The following is a 24,280-nucleotide window of genomic DNA, read 5'->3' as shown; positions in this document are numbered from 1 at the left end:
GGAAGGAGTTATTTACTGCAAGAAACCAAGTTTTATTCGGAAACTATATGCAGTAGACTTATCTTTATGAATCCTTCGATTTTTCTGGTAATTGCTCTGAAAACTTCTGGCACGAAGTTACTAATTGGATTTTGTAGCACACGTATATACCAAGGTTTTGAAAAAGTTTTCACTAGCTAATAAGCGTAGCGTTACTTGTTGTTTTAACTTAGCACTCAGAGCTTGTCCCATATTGACCAAACTGATCTTCAAATATTCGTAGCATACTTTTGAAATATGCAAGCTGATCCGTTTTTAGCTCAGCTTCTGAGAAATTGTGCGGCGGACTGTAGAACTTTTAACGATAAGCTCTCCATGATCATCTTCAAGGAATTAACTGGACCGTAAAAAAAACAATAATTTTAAATATATACTTTTATTATGTAATAAAAATGAAACAATTTAAGAAACAAAGTGACTAAAGAATATGCAAAATCTACATAATAAAATAAATATATTAAACTTGTATTTATCTTTAAATCTTAATTTTAATTAGTTATCTTTGCCCGCCCAATATCCATACATTCTTTTATTAAATATTATTCTGAGTGACAAGAAGTAAACAATTTCCATCAAAGAAAGAAGGGAGAATCCTGTGAAAAGACCCAATAATCCTCCGAAATTAGCCAGGAAATCTAGCGGTCCATACAGTTCGTTTCTTTCGGAAAATATTAAATCCGATTTTTTAAAAAATACGACTAACTTTGATGATGCAATACTGAAATATAAATAGAAACATATAAGTATTCATGTATTTACAAATTGGTATAAATATTAAATATTTGTGAATGTTATGTCTTCTTATATGAATTAAACATTTCGAAGTAACAATAAAGAAAATATAATCTACAAGGATCAGCAACCGAATTTATCAATACATGGAATATATGTCTAAGAATCAGTTCCTCAATGCACAATAAAAATCAAGAATGACGTTTTCCAAACAGTCAAATCCAGTAAAAGTCACTTAACAGCTCTGTTCTTAATCTCTGCTGATTTTAATCTTCCATATTATTCCTTCTATTAATATTTTTCAAAATAAATTTATTAATTTTTTACTGAGACCTTAATATAATTAATTTTAAAAAGACGAAAGATATTTTAGAACAATTAGAAATACGTTAGAGTAATTGGACAGGATTGCATTCCTGGAGTAGACCTGTCCTCTATCAGGATCATAAAGGAGTCTCTACCCGCTTCTATTATAACTAGACTTCGGCAAATATGCATATTGCATATTTTGCATATTGTGCATATTTTATGCAAATATTTCATATTTTGGCATATTTGTATAAAAGTTTGCATAAAGTGCATAAAAGTTCAGATTTTTATACTGTATTTGAAAATTTTTAAACATTCCAATTTATTTCAATTCTTGTATAAAATTTTGTAGTCATTTTAATCAAGAAATGATCTAAGTACGTAATCTCTACAGGTACAAAACATTTACAATTTCAAAGAAGATCAATTTAAGTAGCCCTCAACATTCTTAGAAAGTCTCGGTCACTGAGGCATTCAGTTATTGGATAATCGCTAAGGGTTCGCTCATTAGCATTTTATGATCTAATTCCCAAATCTATCTACAATTTATTGTATCTTAACAGCAGGTAAACGGCTAATAGTTTTGTTCCTAATTTAGGGATTTTCCAAAATCTCCCAGTTTATTGAATTAGGTACCTAAACATTTCTAATTTGATGCTCAGATTTGTAAATCATTTTTATTTTGATATTCAAAGCGTAAACACTCGTTGTGCGTAACAAAAAGGAAGATTGTGATTTTATAATGCCTAAAACAACCAGTGCTTCAACTTGGATTAAACCTTATAAAGAGCTGTCTATGGATATGGGAAAAATCTACTGTTCAGTCTGTGGCAAAATTGTAAGTATCTAATATTTTCTATTAAATATCTAATATTTCATACATACAGGGTGTTTCCAAATGACACTTACAACGTTTGACTGTAGATACTTCTCAAAAAATTGAACAAAACGATATAGTTAATGAGGGGTCAAACTTATTTACTTTTCGAGATACAGGGTGTTAAAATTAAAAAAAATTAAATTCTTTTAGTTAATAACAACAATAACTTTAAAACCAATAAACATATTTACTTGAAATTTAGTACTCGTAGGTTGTTTTTAAATGAAAAATAGCTTCCTTTAGTGAGAAAAAATTGTCCATGGTACAATACAATGGTGTGTATTTAGAAAAATTTTTCACCTTTACTTTTTTTTATGAAGTCAGCTATTCTAAAACACAATTATTTTTATTGTAATTGAATTAACAAAAAAAAAACTTTTGTTGAATTTTAAAATAAGTTATATGATGTACTAATGGTTAGTAACAAAAACTAATTTGTGGATTAATACTGCATTTAAAACACTTAGCGAGTGTTTTTTTTCCACACCAGTTATTTGATTAACCAAAAACACCTTGTATATTTTTATATTTTAAAGGTTGGGTTAAAATAAAGGTTTTTATTTTTATTTATAGATAGCATGTGAGAAGAAATTTCAGATAGACCAACATGTGAGAACTGCTTCACACATTGCAAAAAAAAGGAAAAATAGGAGGAAAACATCAAACTTCAATGGCTAAATGTTTCCAATCTACTTCAAAAAAATTAGATGAGCAAGAAACTTTTAATGAAGACTTGTGTCGCGCATTAGTGTCTGCAAACATACCGCTTTCAAAATTAGCAAATGTAAATTTTAGTTCATTTCTAAAAAAATATTGCAAACTTAATGTTCCAAGTGATCGGTCTCTAAGAAGAAATAATGTGAACGGGCTATACTCGTCGGTGTTAATTAATATTAAGAAAGAAATTGCAGATAATTATTTTTACATATCTGTAGACGAAACCACTGATTCCTCAGGAAAGTATATTGCTCATTTAATGATTGGTGTTCTTAAAGAAGATACCTTACCAAAATCTCATCTTATTTCATGCCAGCAACTTGAGAAAACAAATGCTTTAACAATTTCGCGTTTTATACAAGAAACATTAGCAACTTTTTTTCTTCCGACAACTATTCCTTCTAATAAATTACTGCTTATTTTATCGGATGCTGCTCCTTATATGGTGAAAGCAGGACAAAATTTAAAAATATTTTTCCCAGATTTAATACATGTTACTTGTGTAGCGCATGGATTAAACAGAGTTGCAGAGGAAATACGAAAAAAGTTTCCTTTTGTAAATACCATTATATCCAGTGTCAAAAAAGTATTTATTAAATCTCCTATAAGAATTCAACTTTATAAAGAAATGCTACCTAACATTCCTCTTCCACCACAACCTATTTTAACGTGATGGGGAACATGGTTAGAATCAGCTAATTTTTATGCAGATCATTTTGTTAAAATAAAGAACATAATTGATACGTTAACAGATGAAAGTTCCCAATCTCTTTTGCATTCTAAACAAACTTTTCAGAGTAACTTGCTTCAACAAGAACTTTCATTTATAAAATCAAATTTTAGTTTTGTTCAAAAAACAATTACTCAGTTAGAATCACCAAAACTGTCATTGTTCGAAAGTACAGCATTATTAAAAGAATTTGCGTCATGTTGTCGGAACGTTAGAGGTAATATTGGAAAAGATATTTTAAAAAAATTTGAAGCTACTATGGAAAAAAATAAAGGTTACCATATTCTTTCTGAAGTAGTCAGTGTTCTAGCTGGAAATATTTCGGAAACAATTAATTTAGAACCAAATGTTTTGGTTAGTTTGAAAAATGCTCCCGTTACATCAGTTGATATTGAACGAAGTTTTTCCATATATAAATATATGTACTCAGACAGAAGCCACAAGTTTTTGTTAGAAAATTTTGAACACCACTTGGTCATTTATTGTTACCATAATTCTAAATAAGTTTATTCATACTTAAAAATGATGTAGTTACTTAAAATAAATGTAAATCTTAATGAATAGTAGGAAATATTTAGTTATGTACACTTTTTTTTTTTAAATAAAATTGTTACTATTTTACGATTTTTTTATTTATTTCTATGCATATTTTGTAAAATATTTGCATATTTTCGGGTAAACACGTGCATATTTATGCGCATATTTTCTACATTTTTATTTGCATATTTGCCGAAGTCTAATTATAACATAATAATGCTACAAGCAACCGAAATGGACTTCTGAAGCAGAAAAGGCAAGTCAATGACGGAGAGTCTAACAAATACAACAATCGAAGAGATAATGAAAGTAAGACAAGCAATAAATAAAATAAAAAAATTTGATTTAAACAGCAGAATTTAAAAAATAAAGTTTAGTTTTTTGGGCAAATACTTACAGAGATTGATCCAATATAAATGCATCCGAGCTATTTTCTATAGGGGCAAATAAAGCTGATACCCAGTCCCATCCGCATTGTGAAGACTCAGTATTATAGGAGAGATCAGAGCACATGGGCAAACAATTACAATCCAGTAGTTTACGTAAACTCAAAAGTTGTAGTTTTGATTCAGCTTCTTTCATACATATCTGTTTTGCCCAACCACATATTTTCGTCGAGTTTTCACCTGTACATATAAAAAACTATGTTTGTGAAGTATAAAATTTTGTTAATCATTGTAATTTAATTATAATGGATAAATAAAAGTATTAAAAAATTTAACGTAAATAAATTTCGTCGGTTTAATTAAAAAAACGTCCACATTTACATGAAATTTATTTTTAAGTTTATCGTCATCTCGTGGCGAACCAAGTAACCTACAGTTCAAGAAGATACCGTCACTGTAGAATTCTTCCATAGTTTATTATTCCTGAAATTCAATTTTCCAAGTCTGTATGGCGTACTATACAGACGTAAAATTTGTATGTGTAATAGACTTATATAAATAAAATAGACAGAGCAGCAAGCAATTCGACAATTTCCGATCTTGAAGAGGAACAGTTGGATGAATGACAGGATAGTAAAAGAAAGACACAACAAAAAAATGTACAACAATATTCAGAGAAAAAATAAGAACCGAAGTAAGAAAGGCCAAAAAAATTGGTTAAAATCACAGTGTGAAGAAATAGAGTTACCAGAAGAAAAACACGATACGTTTAAAATACATAAAAAAGTTAAACAAGCAGCTGGTCTTCAGAAATTCGATACAGCTAACAAACTGCGGTGGAACATCATCACAGATAAAAATAACGAAATTTGCATATGGACCAAGTTTACTACCTCAGGGCTCCATCATATTGATCATTTTGTTTATTCAGTGTTAAATATGGTTTACAAACTTAAGTAAACACTTTGCTTTTAAAAAATGTACATACAGTAGACTCTCGTAAGTTCGGTCACCTCAGGACCGAATCCTAGGCCGAGCTTAAAAGTGGCCGAACTAACCGATGCTTAACTAAAAGATGCCCATTTATTGTTGGTATGAATCTAGAACGAGATCAAAGATGTATTAGTAACAACAACAATAAACAATATCAAACAGGAAAGACAAATAAAACAACCATAGATGACACATCAGATTTTAGAGCTTATGGAGCAAAGAAGAGAGTTTAAGAATAAAGACGCAGAGAAGTACAAGGAACACCACAAAAAAATACTTAAAGAAATAAAATTAGCAAAAGAATCCTGGCTGTTAGAAAAATGCTTAGAAATAGAGATCCTACGGAAAAAACCAGATATATTCAATATGCACAGGAAGATCAAAGAAATGGCAGGAATATATAAAACAACAATCCCCACTGCACTGTCTGATAAAGATGAAAACATACTATTCAATACGCAAGAAAAACTGGACAGATGGCAGGAATATATAGCAGAACTGTTCAGTGACAACCAACACATTGAAGTATATGACAACGTCGAATGGATGATAGGTAAGTAAAGAAAATCAGGCTACCGAAATAAAAAGACGTGTAAAAATGGGATGGGTAACATTCGGAAGACTCTCATACGTACTTACAAATAAAAATATACCTCAAAGACTGCGAACCAAAGTATTTAATTCCTGTATCCTACCTGTACTTACATATGGAGCTCAAACCTGGACATTCACTAAGATAAACATGGAGAAGATCAGAAAAACTTAGAGACCTATGGAACGACAGATGTAAAAGTAAAAGATGCTGTCGAACAGGCAGCTAAACTGAAATGGAAATGGGCTGGACATACCGAACGTCTTAAGGATGATGCCCAAAAGACCACGAGGAAGACCGCAAATACGCTGGAGCGAAGTTATTAAAAGAACTGCAGGACCAATGTGGAAACATCTTACAAACAACAGAGATAAATGGCGAGAATTAGGAGAGGCCTATATTCGATAATCCGTAAAGAAAAGCATCAATTCGTAAAGTTGTGGCAGAACGTTTTCATTACAATAATAATACTAATGATGAACGTAACTTACGTGGCATATAGAATCCAACGCATCCGCAATATTGCAAAGTAAAATTAGTAAGGCACTCCATTTTGCAATTTAGTAACGTATATACCCTAAAAAATTTAAGATTTCGTTCATATGAGAAATAGCATTTGCGCTTTTTCACGTCATAATTAGTCAATGCTTTGGAAGTTTTTATCATGTTTGGGGAGACTGCTGCCATTACTGCTTGATTATCAGGTATCTGAAACAAAATGCAAAACATATCAAAAATGTATTAAAAAATAATCTTTCAAATTGGTCTTTAAATGCAGTATAGAAATAAGTTGTTTTTTTAAATAACCTGGGAAGTTTAATTTCTGAATTTGAATTTAATATTATGTCTTTTTAATAATTAAAGCAAAATTTGGTTACCATAAAAATATATAGCTGCTACAACCACCCTTATTTGTATCATACCACCTTAAAATAATTTTAAATTGTAATGTATGTATGTATGTAATTATAATGTTACACTGATGTATTATTGATACAAATATATTTTTAACAGAATTTTCTACATTTTATTTTGGTAACGTCTCGCCAAGTAAAATACCCGCATGGAGGCTATAGTCAGGTACAGTCGTTTCCTGACTCGCTTAGGAGTTACACTGTTGCCATTCTCTTTCGCGCATCATAAATACAGTCTGTCCCAAACCCCTCTTTCAGTGCGTCACTAATTTTGACGTCATATAGGATTTTAGCATTTTTAAGAACAAGCAGGCTTTGTCAAAGGAAAGGGTAAGAGAGAGCAAATCCTTAATATGCGGCAGCTCATAGAAAAGGCCCGCGAATTTAAAATTCCAATAATAATTTGTTTTCTAGACTACCAAAAGGCATTTGATTGTGTGAAGTGGGAAGTTCTCTGGACAGTTCTTCATGAGATGGGAGTTCTTCTTCCAGATCATTTGGCAATATTAATTAAAAACTTATACGAAGATAACTCAGTTAAAATAAGAATTGAAAACCAGCAATCTGATACCTTCAAAACCAGCGGAGGTGTACGACAAGGGTGCATACTATCTCCAGACCTGTTCAATTTATATGGAGAATACATAATGAGGAACGCACTCGATGGATGGAGAGGCGGCATCTCCATTGCAGGAAAAAAGATCTCAAACTTAAGATTCGCAGACGATACAACACTGATAGCAACATCTGAAGAGGAGATGTCGAGACTGATAAAGAGAGTAGAAACCGAAAGCAACAAGTGTGGACTCAAGATTAATAATCAGAAAACAAAAATCATGATTGTGGACCACGCGAATATCCTCCAAACAACAGGCGCCCTAAATCAATTCGAGAAAGTAGACGAGTTCACGTATCTACGATCTTCCTTAAGCAATGCAGCCTCCTCCCATACGGAAATTCGCAGAAGAATAGGGATGGTCAAGAACGCGATGAGTCGACTGTCAAAAATATGGAAGGACCGCTCTTTATCCAAAAAACTCAAAATGAGACTGGTACGGACACTCATTTTTTCAATCTTCAGTTACGGTGCCGAAACATGGACAATAAAATCAGAGGATAGGAAAAGGATTGACGCATTCGAAATGTGGTACTGGAGACGAATGCTACGCGTCTCGTGGATGGAGCACAGATCCAATCAGTCGATTCTCGAAGAGCTAAATATTCAGACCAGACTCTCCTCTCAGTGTCTTGCAAATGTTTTAAAGTTTTTTGGCCACATTGCGAGAAGAGACAATGATAACTTAGAAAGACTAATTGTATGCGGAAACGTAGAAGCACGTAGAGGCAGAGGACGCTCACCTATCCGATGGTCAGATCAAGTACAGAAAGCCACTGGAGAGACGTTTTCCGAGTCCATAAGAGCAGCCCAAAATCGCAAGAGATGGAGAGAATTGACAGCCCAGCCCGCATTGTAGGAAATCACGATCCTCAGCAATGAGGAAACGACAAGAGAGAGATAGGATTTTAAGAATGTCGGGAATTATTGCATAACATTTTAGTTAAATCTGACAGTTGAAGGATCGTAATCGGCTAAATGTGAAAAGGTTATTTTTTGAAAATGTTGAGTAAAATCTTTAAGAATTCAATTTTTCTTAATTTACATATTAAAGGTCCCGTCCTGTATAAAAATTTTTATTGTGCATGTGCATTATATTGGAACGGCAGTTTGTCAAAATTCCTATTCTATACACTCCAAGGAAAGTGCTTAATTAGCTAAGATTTATTTATGTATTTATTATTATTTATTACAAACACTATGGCTAAAATGTAAAGTATTTAAATTACTAATGTGAAATATTTTTTAGAATAATTTAAAACTTACTTCACGAACGGCAGAAACTCGTAATAAAGTTGAAAATAATTTAATAATTTTAATATTAGTCTTTGTTTATTCTCGGTATATCTCGGCATATTTAAAATATTTTTATGACAATAAATACAAATCAAATTTTCACTGTAAAATGTCTGAAAATACTATCCTGAAATGACAATTATCATTTTATCAGTTGACATTGTCAAAGTACTGTCACTATCGAGACCATCTACGTCAAATTATATTTATGCGCATCATTGATTGGATATCTATTTAGCGTATTCTAAACTCCGACCAATTATATATCCGTAAGTAGAATTCGCTTTAATATGCAAATACCCGTGAACGAAATATAATTTTCTAAGTTCTATGTATAATAATCACAGACTTACGTTTTTTTCTGTCACTTCTAGCTTAATGCGTTAGAGAGAATTCGATAAACTGTGACGCACTGAAAGAAGAGTTTGGGATGAACTATACATAGTGAATCCGGTCGTGCTGTATACTAATAATTGGGATTTTCTGTACATTGTACATGCACAATGCTGCCATATTCATAATTGATTGTTACGTATGAATACGTTAAATTTATATTTAAAATAATAATATATAATAATTTGAATTATTTGCTAATATTTCACCTAGTATCTTTTCAAGATTACTTATAACTTAACAACTAAACCAAACCTAACCACATCTAATCCAACGAAATCTAAACTAACATAAACAAGTTAATTACTGATAAAATACAAAATAAAAACAAAATTTTTACTAGTTACTAGTTAGTACTAGGAAAAATATTTTTTGAAAATGGGCAACATTTATTGACAGATGAGATCACAATCACACTGTCAATAATCCAGTGGACAATAGTTCAGGCCCTGGTCAGAAAGCAAAGTGCTAAATTTACTTGTTGAAATAATTCGGAAGTTAAATTTATTACCCTTATGTTATATTTGAGCAACTTACACGAAAATATTCCTGACTAGGCTGTGGTATTCTTGAGGGAAGATGTAGTGATACCTAAAAAATATTTATTACAATGAAATTATTTAGTATTAAAAAAACTACTACTACTAATAGTCTACTATTACTCACTACTTTTGTAAGCAACAAATTTCATGTAAAAAATTTAAATAATTCATACGTTGGCTACAACTAATATGAATGACTTCTGTGTAAAGTAAAAGTCACGCACCCGATTGAGAGTTGGCAGTAAAATTTGGCAACAACTTACACTAGCTCAACTTAGTGTGTGTATTGAAGAAACTCTAGTTGTCGGTGCGCGGTAACAAAATTCAAAAACATGGAGTAATGAATAACTTTAATCAAATACTGCAAAACTTAATAAAATATTTTTAAACTCTTCTACTTTATCTGTGTCTGTAGCTAATTTCTATATTTTGCAAACTTACCATTCAACGATGACAAGCAAAATAAAAGATGGATGTTATGGAAACATAAGTTGGAAACATAAGTTAGGGTTTTTCGAAAAAAAAGCCCAAAATGTTGAATTACATATTTGAGAAACCCCATAATTCCAATTTTATAAAATGTTAAGAAATTAGAAAAAAACCTTATTTCATGAAATATTTTAAAAATCCTGTTGTGCTTTTCTAATATAATCATGAGATTAATGTGTTTTAATCAGTTTGCATAAAAAAGTGGTGAATTTTAGCTTTATATATATCTTTTTTTTTACTTTTGTGCATTTTTGGGGTTTTTGAAATATACACATTTTTCAAGGATGTGAAAATAAGAAAACATGTTTTATATAAACGTTTATTCAAAAGTATGGGCATACAGAATAATATACCAGTAGTAATTACTCATCTGGTTGTATTATTTCAGTTGAATCTCCCTCGCATGTTTACAAATTAAAAATTTCTCCGTAAAACTCCTTGACTTCTTGATTATCTGGTAGATACTTTTCCAGTTTTCTTAAGTCTTGCATCTTCTTGATATTAATAGGAATATGTCCCTCGGTGTATGCTTTTCTTGTAGGGAAACTAATAACATCCTTATTGCTATTTTGTAGCCGAAAAGAATGATCTATCAAGCCATCTATGTACTCTTTTTTAATATCAATTCCATCGTGATTACTCGAATGAATAAAGTGTCGAAAGTTGGATATTTTAAAAGCAATTTGATCTCTTAGAATATTTCTGCCTAAAGATTGGAGAGCATCGTCTTTTTAAAATACGTAGGCCACCATCCTTTAAAGTTCAATATGTTATCAGAATTCGGCAAAACTACAGTAAATCGGTTTAAACTCTTGTTAGATGTTATGATAAGCTCTACATACTCTTTTAACGTGTAAGGCCTGTCTGATTTTTTAATTTTTCTTTTAAGAACGGAAAAATCTCGATTACACGGTAGAAATGAATGTCCCCAGAAAAAAGTCTAACTATTGTATGGTTCTTGTTCTGGGCAGCACATGCATCAGAACAGAAGTATAAATGGTTAATCTTTTTAAATTCTGGATTGTTGTCAATAAAATGTAATAAAAATGATACAACTTCATTCGGCCCTTTAGTTCCCGTCCCTCATGATACACAGAACAGCGGTCGGGGAACTTTTTTACTCATTACCCCAAAATATTTTTGTGTTGATATTACCCCATGGCGAAGAGCAAAAAAACGAAATTGCCTCTTTTTAGCATCTTTCATATTATAGCCCCCATGATAATTTTGAAAAGAAAACAATAACTAAAAATTTAAGTTAAACATCATTTATTCAATTTATCAATGTAATACCTAGTAATACATAACGGTAATAATAGTATTATATGTAATATATAGTTGAGGAAAAAAAAATCGCCAACAGAAATTTTAAGTAGATGATAATTTCTTGTTATTTTGTAATTCATATGATATTTTTCTTATATTAGACTCTAATAAGACAAGAAAAATATCATATGAAATACAAAATAACAAGAAATTATTATTTACTTACTTATGTTTTCTGTGGGGGCGAATTTTTTTTCCTCAACTCTATATAACAAATTAAAAACCATTGGCTTAAAATCGAGGGTTTAAAATTTGGGGTACTGTAACAAATTTTGATAATAATATGGGGGTACAAACAGAGATTAGAATTGAAAATATTAGAAAAAAAAAGAATAATTGAAAACACGTTTTAGAGAAATGATGTTGTTTCATGTTCGATACAATTGCTTAAAAATTGAGACTTTTTGATGTAACAGCGATTTGAATACAGTCTTCAGCGTTTAATCGATTTCTGTTCTTCGTTTTTATGTTCATTAGAGTGGAAAAGCCTTGTTCGTACAAATATGTTGTTCCAAATGGCAACAATTTTCTCTTCATGTCTCTTCATGTACAATTTTAAAAGCCTGTGCAGCATTTGACGTCCAAAAAAACGACAGATTTGGTTTACTCTCAAATTGAATATGTGCTTCGGTATAAGATCGAAGTTCAAGAATTGCTTCTGGCAAACCTAAAGGTCCATCTGGTATCATAGCAATTTCACATTTAAAAGGATCTACAATCCAACTGACAGTACGTGTATTAAGATCTGGAAAGTAATCTCAAAACCACTTTCTGAGTTTGATAAGATGTCTTACAATTGTATCCTTGATGTCAGCAAAAGTAATATTTTCGCAATCTTCCAAAAAAAAAACTAACCTTGAAAAAGAAGCTATCTTGTTCTGTTCCACTTTCTGTCTCCAATATTGCAGCTTTAATCCAAACGCTTACACTATTTCTCTCGCTGAAGTGATATTAATATTATTTCCTTGCAATTGTTTGTTTTATATATTTATACTCTTAAAACTATCCGCTAAATATGTGAGATATGCAACCCAGGAAGAGTTTTTAAACTTATCTGCGAGAATATTTTTTTGATCAACTATAAAAATTTTGACTTCAGTTTTGAGAGTCCATACTCGATTTAGTACATTTCCGCGAAAGAGCCACCTTACTTCTATATAATAAACTAGGTCCGTATAGTCAGCTTCAGCGTCTTGACATATTTCACGAAATAATGCGTGTTTAGTGCATGTTCCTTCATAAAATTTACAATCTTGATAACATCATGCATGACGGCTTCCAGTGTTGGTTCTAAATAATTTACCATAAGGACCTGGCGATTGATCATACAGTGAGTAACTCCAATATTTGGTTTATTTTTTTTACGAAAGCCGAATAACCATTAATATGACCCAGCATATCTGGAGCTCCATCCAAAGATACAGAAATACAGTTTTTCCATTTTAAACTTTGCGCATTGAAGTATTCATTTACGTTATTGTAGACATCAATTCCACGAGATCTCAATTCGAGAGGTGAACAAAACAGCAATTCCTCTTCAAAATTATCTGCACCTTTGTAGCGAACATATACCATTAGCTGTGAATTGCTACTAAAATCAGTTTTATCATCAAGCTGAATAGCAAAATATTTAGCCTGTTTTAATACGAAAATAACCTGTTCCTTCACATTTTCTGCTAATATAAAATTCGTTCTTCGCTTCTTTTTGACCACACAATTTCGAGCAATCAACTAGGCTACTTCAAAGGTAGTCCTTGATGCTAAACCATGATTAAATATACCAAACAAGTTGCTATTCAATCTTTATCTTTTAACAGATATTTCTAAATTTGCAAAGTATTCTCGCTGTTTGGAAGACAGGTATAAACGCAAATTTTCTAAATGTTTCTTTAATTGACTTTTTTTGAAAGATTCTGAAGTCAGTATCTTCATACATGCAACATACTATGGTTTCATTGTACCATTATCTTCTATTTGTGTAAAACCATAATTAAGGAATTCGCCTTGGTATGCTCTTTTTCTATTTGCTGCCATTTTAAGGAAGACTTAAAATAATAGTTGTAAAATATTTGAATTAAATTTTCAAATTGCGCTTTACCTTGATCGATGTATCGATGATTAATGATAAAATGGTAGTCTTGTCAGCAACTAACTTATAAAAACTCGTTCTCTGACTCGTCAATGTATTTGTATCTTGACGGTATGGCACGGACTGAGCATATAGCCGGGGCCCAGGGCTATGTTTTACTGCGTAAAGACTTTTATATAGTTTTTTTATAACTCAAAGACTTTTTTTATAATCCGAGAACACTCTAGTGGTAGGGAGTAAGATGGCGTGGCCTGCATATGTCTCCAAATTGTTTAAGTTGAAAAAAATACTAACAGGTTTATAAAATAGCAAATTAAAAATATATACTTTGTACTTACAAGAGTTTCATTTTTACTCCCAAAAATTTAATTTTTACCCCATTTGGGGTAATTTACCCCGGTTCCCCGACCGCTGACATAGAATGTTACCTTATCATCTTTCAGATGAATACATAAAACATTAACAGTAACTTGTCTTAAATAGAATGTTTCCTGGACAGGAATAACCTGTAGTTGCAGGTTTTACATATAATCAATGCAAATACCAGCTACATTATCATCTACTTTACAAACTTTACTTTTACTGTTACTTTACAACAGTTTTTTCTGCCAGTGCTACTCTTTTTGCTGTTTCATTTAAGAATTTGCTTTTTATTTAAGTTTCTAACTCTTCACATGTAGAGCAGGTGTCGACTTGTAGGCGACCGAAAGATAATGAAAATTGTTCTTTAAAAATCTTTTTATAATATGAATATTTAACATTTTGTTCTGGGTGAGCATCTTTAAGGAAAAGAACAGGTATCAGTGATGTCATCGAACGAATAGCCAAGCTGAAATGGAATTGGGCAGGTCACATAGCGAGACTGAAAGACACAAGATGGACCAGAAAACTAATTGACTGGCGTTTACGACAAGACAAACACAGCAGAGGACGACCACCAACACGCTGGATGGACGACATTAGACGAATATCAAAGAAATGGCAACAACAAGCACAGAATCGTGAAGAGTGGCGAAAAATGGGAGAGATCTATGTCCAGCAGTGGACAGAAGAGGTTGGATGATGATGATGAATCTCTTTAAACAACTTATACATTATATAAATATTAAATTTTTCATTTAGATACCTATATTCTCTACTAGTATAATGGCAGTTTTGACCGGAAACGAAACAATATGTTGTATGATTTAATCTATAACAAGTCCTGACTTCGCATTGCCAGATTGATTTTTACCACGTTTATCTATAGCAACTAGCCCCTTTCATCTTAACGTGGTTAAGCGACGCAACCGATCATTGGTAATGCCAAAAATAGCAATAAATGCTTTTCTACAGATTTTATTTGTACATGTTGGTCCCTGAATTGTATATTCAAAAGAAGCTAGTCTATCAGGCTTGCAAGAAATATCAGCTGGTTTTATGCGCCTTCGACGTGCAACTTCATGGACTGAAATAAGCGATTGTGGCAAACAATCTTGTTCGTTCTTGGTGTTAAAGCTCTTGAAGTTTCGGAATAATTGAATGTGTGATTCTTCAGAAATTCGTAAAAAGCATTTTTGGCGACATCTAAAAATAAGTATCATTAAAACTACGATACTAAAATATTTAGATATTGTTTAACTAGTTAGTAATATTTTAAAGTTTTAAGGCTTACTTGCAGTTTGGTCCTTGGTTCACTTCAGGCGCCAAGGCACCACTCCAGTGTTTATAGACAGACCCTTTAACTCTAGAGTTTTTAATAACTTCTCTTTTATATCCACTGATATTACGTATTCCACGCTTTTTTTGCTTGTTGAAGACTCATTTTCAATTTCCATTACTTAAATTATTATTAATTTTTACTGTAATTACAACTAACAATATGTAGAGATCACAAATAATGTGCATAACCTAAAAAACTCAAAACCTCCTGTCATGTCAAAAATCAGCGTGTTCTAATATTATATTTTAGAAACACCAAAATTCCTGGAACTTTGGTGTTTCTGCAATACATGAAATTTTCAACTGGCAACAAATGTATGTAAATTTAGTGAGTTTTGGGGTTTCTGTTTACTGTTAAGTGCGTATACCTATATATACTACCAAAAATTACAGAAAACTGTAATTTCATAAATTTGTGATTTTTGGGGTTTCTAAAATACGTGATTCAACATGGTATTCCACTTATTTATTATATTATAAAATGAATAGTTTTGAACTGCAAACACAAAACAAAGAAAACCATAGTTCTTACTTTAAATCCTTGAAATCCACTTTTACAAGATTTATCCACTTCATAAGATAATGTTACAAATCTAACAGTCAAAGCATTTGATACCCCAGATAACAGCGCTCGTCTGGGATACGCATCCAATCCAGCATCTTCTGTGTATCCTTTTTCGATGCTCCACTGATTATTACTATATTGTGATGTTTTATGAAAATCCAAATTGTATTGCCTAAAATAACATTTTGTAACTTTAACTGTAAATAAGTCTAACTCTTGTAAATTTAACAATTATTTTTGTTTGTGAAGTTAGTTACATTTTGATAGTGGAAGTGTCTGTAAACTAAAAATTATTTACACCCACACATACGAAATAAAACAGCGTGAAACAATAAATCAAAGTTTTAATGTTTACATTTTTAAAATTGTATAACCATCTATAATAAATAAATAAAAATAGAAAGATTACTATATAAAAACTAGCTTTTGGGCCATCACCATTTGTTTGGTATATAGTAAAACTGAAAATTAGCAAGCAAAATGATGATAATGCAGATTTCCTTGATTGCCTACTAGCGGATGTAGAGCCTGGATCCCACTCTACTGATAGTAGCTTAGTAGAACGTGAAAAAGGTATATTTTTTATATATTATTTTAGCTTAATATGCACTGTACTCGTTCGTTTCAGAAAATAAGCCTGAAGATAAAGCGTTTGTTGTCATGCAACCGACTGACACTGACCAAAAAGACACTCAGATCCATATAGCAGTGAAGATCGGTGTCAGAAAATAATACTGTTACGATAAAAATCCTGGCCTAAAAATAACCGTATTATATTATGACTAATGCTGTTCTGTTTTAGAATATACGAGACCTTTCGAATAGCTGGCATAAACTCCAAGTAATAAAAAAACTGGTTCCATTCGAATCTTCCGGAATTAGGCCTGTCCATTCGAGGCGAAACCAGGTCAATTGAGGTCAAAATCCATGGGATTCTAGAGCAGCTGTTTTCGTATAAATATGGAGGAACTTTTATTTTGAAGACAGTTAGTTAATAAAGAAGATTCGCGCTCGTGGTATTATTTGTTACGCTCGCCTACTAATAAATTATTGTATATGTAGTGATAAATAAACTTATATAAATGATCGTGCCTTTTAATAAATTAAAGTAGGAACAATATAATAAATTAGTAAAGACATTATAAATTAAAGACATAACAATTAATAAATTCACAACAAATGGTGTCAGAGTGAGATCGAACATAAATTAGACTTATAATAATAATACAAGTGAATATAAAATAAATTGTGAAAATGGCTACGATTTATGAGCTGACAGTGACTAATTTAAGAAGACATCTTGAAGACAGAGAATTATCTTCCACCGGAAAAAAGGCTGAGTTAGTCCAACGACTAAAGAACGCTTTGCTAGAAGAAGGACTAGATCCAGAGACTTATATATTTGAAGATGCTGTCCTCTCGTCGATTTCGAAAGTTTCTTCTGATGTAGCCAAAGTTTCTGGTGATGTAGCCAAAGTTTCTGGTGATGTAGCCAAAGTTTCTGGTGATGTAGCCAAAGTTTCCGGCGACATCGCATCATTGGAGAACAAAGTATCCGGCGACATCGCTTCTTTAGAAAGCAAAGTTTCTAACGAGATTTCTTCTCTGGAAAGCAAAGTCTCTGCTAACATCTCTTCGGAAATCTCTAAAGTCACTTCTGAGATGTCTGCCCTGGACGATAGAATATCTTCGTTAAAAAACCAAGTTGCTGCCGATATGTTGGCCTTCGAAGAAAAGATATGGAAAGAGATGGAAAAGAAGATGGAGGAAACCGGGACAGCAGAGAGAGGAAACAATCCAATTACAGTGGAGATAAAAGAAGACGAGACGAAATGTAAGTTGGAGACACGGCCGAAATTTGAAGGAAGTGGAGGTTCTATTCATGTTAAAGTCCCAACTTTCGACGGAAAATCATCATGGAACAACTACATGAAACAGTTCGAATCAGCCGCAAGAGCAAATGGATGGTCTGAAAAAGAAAAGGCGGTAAACCTGACTATCGCTCTTCGAGGAGATGCCTTAGATGTGCTTCAGACCATAGCAGTAGAGGAGACCGATGATTTCGAACAACTGAAGAAGAGGTTAAATATGCGATATGGCCACGAACATTTGGAGCATGTATATCAGTCGCAGCTTAAAAATCGTAGACAGAAGAAAGATGAGGCTCTTCAAGAATATGAGGTAGATATTGCCAGATTAGTACGATATGCTTATCCAACAGCTCCCGAAGACATGATGGAAAAATTGGCCGTTCAAACGTTTATTGATGGTCTTCGTGATCATGAAATGCAGAGAACACTACGATTAGCTCGTCACAAGACGCTGGTTGATGTCTTATCCGCCGCCCTCGAATACGAGTCAGCTACGCAGGCCTCTGGTGGGTACAGTAAAGTTAGGACTGTAAAAGAGGAAGGAGATGAAGATAAACTTGACCAGCTCGTTAATATGATGAAAAGCATGACATATAAGAAAACGAAGACCATCAGATGCTGGAATTGTGGCGAAATAGGACACGTGCGAAGCTCCTGTAAGCACCCTAGGTACGACGCAAATCAAGAAACTCACCATCAGGAAAACTAGAACGGGTCAGCCTTAGGGGGGCAGCTTCGACCCAGAACTTTTCCAAAGACCCTCTCATACTAATAGCTTCTTTGAAATGTCGTGAAGATAGTGTATATGTAGATGGAGACATAAATGGTAAAAAGCATACGTTGTTGGTGGATACCGGAGCGACCAGAACCATTATACGCCCGACAGTTATAAACAGCCGAAAGAAACTGTTACCAACGAGGTTGCGACTTCGGACCGCTACAGGTGAAAATGCTAACATTCATGGAGAAATCCAGGTACAATTGGGAATTGGAGCAGAAAAGTTCGTCCATACTGTTATAGTTGCTGACATCGAAGAGGATGTTATATTAGGAATGGACGTAATGAATATGCATGGATTCCAATTGGATTTTAAGAATAAGGTAATCAAAGTTGGCAACGAAGAGGTATTTCTCCATCCACATAATGACAACACTGTGCAAGCAGCCATTACAGAAGATACAGTCGTGCCTGCGAGAAGCGAAACGATCATAGTAGCGCGACTACAGGGAATTGTAGACGAAGGGACACCTGTTATGATGGAGCCTTGGAACCACGACGATGAGGTTGGCCGTGGAATCATAATTGGAAAGGAATTGGTGACTTCGGCCAAAGAAATTCCTGTGAGACTTATCAATGTCAACGACTACCCAGTGACCATCAAGAAAGAGACAAAGGTAGGAACTTGTGTACCTGTGACATCCATAATCCGTCAGGCGACAACATCTGATAATTCCAACGACAAATTCGACCAAATGGTTGCAGTTGCAGGACAGTCTCTAAATCAGATGGAGAAAAGGAAATTAAGGGAATTTCTTCGGCAGTATCGTGATATTTTCGTACCGATAGGAGGAAAGACGGGAAGAACTACCGTTGTTAAGCATAAAATTGATACTGGTAATGCTAAGCCAATTCGTCAAACAGCTCGACGATTACCACAGGCGAAGAGAGAGGAAGCTGAAACGATTGTTCAGGAAATGAAGAAAGACGGGGTGATAGAACCTTCTACGAGCCCATGGGTCTCTCCGGTGGTCCTGGTTAAGAAGAAAGACGGAACGACGAGGTTCTGTGTGGATTACCGTTTGCTGAACAACGTTACCAAGAAAGATAGTTATCCTCTGCCTCGGATCGATGACACATTGGACACATTGGCTGGAAGTAAATTGTTTTCTACTTTGGATTTGAAGTCTGGATACTGGCAGGTAGAAATGGACCCAGTAGATAAAGAAAAGACAGCCTTCACCACAGGATCTGGATTGTGGCAATTCAACGTTATGCCATTTGGACTCTGTAATGCTCCTGCGACATTTGAGAGGCTTATGGAAAATGTGTTGAGAGGGTTATCTTGGAAAACATGCCTGGTTTATTTGGATGACATAATCGTCTTGGGGGAGACATTCGAAGAACATCTGAAGAATCTAGAAAACGTTTTTAATCGACTTAAAGCTGCCCAATTGATGTTAAACCCCAAGAAGTGCCAGCTATTTCAAGGTAAAGTCAATTATCTGGGTCATATAGTCAGTAAAGAAGGAGTGGCCGTGGATAAGGGAAAAATCGATTCCATTAAGGAATGGCCAAAACCAACTGACAAACATCAAGTGAGAAGTTTTCTTGGACTATGTACTTACTACCGGAGGTTTATTAAGAAGTTTGCAGATATCGCTAAGCCATTAACGCGACTTACGGAGGAAGCAAGAGATTACCGCTGGGATACAGACTGCCAAAATGCCTTTGAGACCTTGAAAAAGCATTTAATAACAGCACCAATTTTAGGGTATCCACTGCCAGAAGGAGAGTTCATCTTAGATACAGATGCAAGTAATGTGGGAATTGGAGGAGTGCTGTCTCAGATTCAAGGAGGACAGGAACGAGTCCTCGGATATTTTAGTAAAGTTCTTTCAAAACCTGAGCGGAATTATTGCGTCACGAGAAGAGAACTTCTGGCAGTAGTGAAATCAGTAGAGCACTTCTATCAATACCTCTATGGAAGAAAGTTTCTAATCCGAACCGACCATGCCGCCCTTAAGTGGTTGATGCAGTTTAAGAATCCAGAGGGTCAGATAGCCAGGTGGATCGAACGACTCCAAGAATACGATTTTAAGATTGAGCACCGGGCCGGAGTTAGCCACAGAAACGCTGATTCTCTTTCCAGAAGGCCATGCTCAGCAGAGTGTTCCCACTGCAACAAAACGGAATCCAAGGAAGCAGCAGTGCTAAGAACGACGATTGTCAACGACGACTGGACGCCTACTAAGATCAGGGAAGAACAAGAGAGAGATCCAGTTATACAGAAAATCCGAAAATGGAAAGAGGAAAACCGTCGACCACCTTGGCAGGAAATATCAAACCTATGCTCAGTAGTTAAGACGTATTGGGCCCAGTGGGACTCATTTATCATCGAAGATGGCTTGCTTAAACGAGTCCTGGAAAATGATGACGGTTCAGAGAAGAGAAGACAGTTGGTGATCCCAAAGAGCAGAATAGCCGAAGTACTTCGTCAGTTACACGACAGTCCATCGGGAGGGCATTTTGGTGTAAGGAAAACCCTTCAGCGAATTCGGGAACGGTTTTATTGGATGAACAGTTCCGACGATGTAAAAGACTGGTGTAAGAAATGTACTATTTGTGCCACGAGTAACGGGCCTTACCGAAAAAGGAGAGCTCCTATGAGACAATATAATGTTGGAAGCCCGTTTGAAAGAATAGCTTTGGACATCGCTGGGCCATTTCCAGAAAGTGAAAATGGAGGCAAGTACATGCTGGTAGTAATGGATTACTTCACTAAGTGGGTCGAGATTTACGCACTTCCAGACCAGAAGGCCGCCACCGTTGCAGATAAGTTGATCCAAGAATATATCAGCCGATTTGGAGTGCCTTTGGAGATCCATAGTGACCAAGGCAGGAACTTCGAAAGCGATCTATTCCAAGGAATATGTGATAGACTAGGCATGAAGAAAACAAGAACTACAGCATATCATCCGCAATCTGATGGTATGGTAGAACGGATGAATAGGACAGTTGGCAAATATTTGACAAAGATGGTGTCCGATCATCAGCGAGACTGGGACCAATACCTTCCGTTCTTCACAATGGCCTACAGATCTGCTGTTAACGAATCAACAGGCCAGACACCAGCGAAAGTCCTATTCGGACGCGAAATGCGACTACCTTGTGATCTAGAGTTTGGGTGTCGACCTGGAGAAGATGTAGCAGGTGAAGATTATGTGATCGAATTACGAAGAAGAATGGACGATGTACATGAGTTGGTCCGTTCCCACCTTCAGATCGCTAGCGACCGAATGAAGAAACGGTACGATACACAAGCCGAAAAGGGTTGCTTTAAGAAGAACGACAAAGTATGGCTGTATAATCCCAAGAAGCGAAAAGGTTGTTCTCCCAAATTGCAGCAGTTTTGGGAAGGTCCATACCTCATTATGGAGAAGATCAACGATGTCATCTACCGAATAAGCAAGATTCCGAAGGGAAAGCCGATGATAGTACACCATAACCGGCTGGCGTCTTTCGAAGGTGACCACGACGTAGATGAAGAAGTGGAAGTAAACCAAGTCCACGATGTGTCTGACCTCACGTTTGAGGAATTCATGGGTGCCTATGGAGGTACCGGTAAAGCGAGACATGGTGTTACCACTGAAGAAAAGCAAGATCTACTAGCGCTCCCCGATGACTACTCGCTGGCCCTCACCATCCCGGCCAGTATCAAAGACGCACCAGGGTTGGCATCCGTCTTTCGAAGGAAGTTTGGTCGAGTTGCAGAACTTCAATGCCAGGTGCCAGCTCCCGGTAAAACCTTGAAACTCCAAGATGCATCACGTTACCTTTTCTACCTGGTAACAAAAGACACTGCCCGTGACCAACCTACCTACCGAGATGTATGGGAAGCCTTACTTCAATTGAGAGAGCACGTACTAGAGTCCGACGTGCAAAAGTTAGCCATGCCAAAGTTGGAGTGCCGCCAATTAGATTGGAGGGTTATCCGAAATATGGTGGAGGAGATCTTCAAAGACACCGAAGTCCAGGTGTTAGTCTGTTGCAATCCGCATAGTTACTGGTGCGGAGAGAAAACCGTCCCTTGTCATTTTTATACAACTGGAAGTTGTAAAAGAGGGTCCAGTTGCCGATACCAGCATACAGTTCCGGTTCCAGTCCCGACAAGGTTCCAGGAGGAACCATCTTTTAAGAGGGGGGCAATGTTACGATAAAAATCCTGGCCTAAAAATAACCGTATTATATTATGACTAATGCTGTTCTGTTTTAGAATATACGAGACCTTTCGAATAGCTGGCATAAACTCCAAGTAATAAAAAAACTGGTTCCATTCGAATCTTCCGGAATTAGGCCTGTCCATTCGAGGCGAAACCAGGTCAATTGAGGTCAAAATCCATGGGATTCTAGAGCAGCTGTTTTCGTATAAATATGGAGGAACTTTTATTTTGAAGACAGTTAGTTAATAAAGAAGATTCGCGCTCGTGGTATTATTTGTTACGCTCGCCTACTAATAAATTATTGTATATGTAGTGATAAATAAACTTATATAAATGATCGTGCCTTTTAATAAATTAAAGTAGGAACAATATAATAAATTAGTAAAGACATTATAAATTAAAGACATAACAATTAATAAATTCACAACAATACTAATATTACCACAAATGGTAAGACGAAAGTAAGAAAAGTTGCACAGGTACCTGAAACAAACCAAAAGGTAAAAAAAGAAAACGCAGTATAGAAAACTGGTTGAAAAATGAAGCGAAGCGCCTATGTAATTTAGAAGAATCCTATGTATCTTCCCGTTCTAAAAAAAAGTTATTGCAGCTAAAAAGTTGCTACCGCCATGTACAGATAAATACAAAATAAAATGTTTCCAACGTGTTTCTGAAGAAAATCGCCAACAAATTTTTTGATAATTATTGGAGACTCGGAGAAGGATTTGTGTGTGTAAATTATGTTATTCAAAAAAAGATCTGTTTACAGGGGTATGTTATCACCTGATTTAAGAGGGAAATACGAACATCATGTTAAAGTCAACGAAAATATAAAAAAGGATATCAAAGAACACATTAAATTAATACCCAGAGTGGAAAGCCCCTATTTCTGTGCCAAAACTGAAAAGCAATATATAGAAGGAGGTAAAACAATTGCAGAGCTACATAGAGATTATACTAAAATTTGTAAAGAGAAAAATCAACCGTTTGGAAACTACATGTTGTGCGCTCGTATTTTTAACGAAGAATTTAATCTGTCTTTCTTTGAGACAAAATGCGAAGTATGTGTTGGGTATAATAACGCTACGTAAGAGGAGAAAAAGGGTCTACAGATCAATATGACGTGCATCGTGTAATAGACATAATAGAAAGGTAAAGAAAGAACCAATACAAATAAACGAATGAGTAACATATAACTTAGAGTTATAACTCTGAGAAAAAATATCTATCTATCTATATACTCCTCCTCCTTACGAAATAAAAAACAGACAGACAAAACCATAGAGAAGGTTGCAAACTTTCTGACGGAAAAAACAATTAACACAGCTCTAAAAATCAGCAGTTCTTTGGATAAATACATAAAAATATTAAAAGTAAAAATAAAAGAAGTTTAAGAGTATAAAAGATACATACCTAACAGTACGGGTTAAATACTTACACTATGTCCTTATAAATTTCCGATCTATCGAGAATATTAAACGAGTAGCATATACCTTCATCCGTAACAATTGGGACAAATATATCTTTACATTCATATTTTTTACCCATATAATTACAAGAAAATAACGGATATTGACTATTGAACTAAAATAAATAAAAATATATATAATAGGAAAATTTAT

At 34.4% G+C, this 24,280-nt stretch overlaps 1 protein-coding gene across 1 annotated transcript in view; it reads right to left on the bottom strand.

Moving 5' to 3' along the window:
• Positions 1-459: 459 nt before the first annotated feature.
• Positions 460-24,280, bottom strand: part of LOC140448618 (pickpocket protein 28-like) — a 33,865-nt gene continuing 10,044 nt past the window's right edge. The window contains exons 4-9 of the mRNA XM_072541715.1: positions 24,097-24,242; positions 15,814-16,018; positions 9,672-9,725; positions 6,407-6,623; positions 4,342-4,570; positions 460-757 (exon numbers count right to left, since the gene is read on the bottom strand). Coding sequence (XP_072397816.1) covers positions 532-757; positions 4,342-4,570; positions 6,407-6,623; positions 9,672-9,725; positions 15,814-16,018; positions 24,097-24,242 — 1,077 coding nt within the window. The 3' untranslated portion in view covers positions 460-531. The remainder of the gene's footprint in view (positions 758-4,341; positions 4,571-6,406; positions 6,624-9,671; positions 9,726-15,813; positions 16,019-24,096; positions 24,243-24,280) is intronic.

Source organism: Diabrotica undecimpunctata, chromosome 8 (genome assembly GCF_040954645.1).
Source record: "Diabrotica undecimpunctata isolate CICGRU chromosome 8, icDiaUnde3, whole genome shotgun sequence".
NCBI classification, from domain to species: Eukaryota; Metazoa; Arthropoda; class Insecta; order Coleoptera; family Chrysomelidae; genus Diabrotica; species Diabrotica undecimpunctata.
Note: the sequence above shows the minus strand (reverse complement) of the source record. Positions and strands in the feature narration are given on the sequence as shown.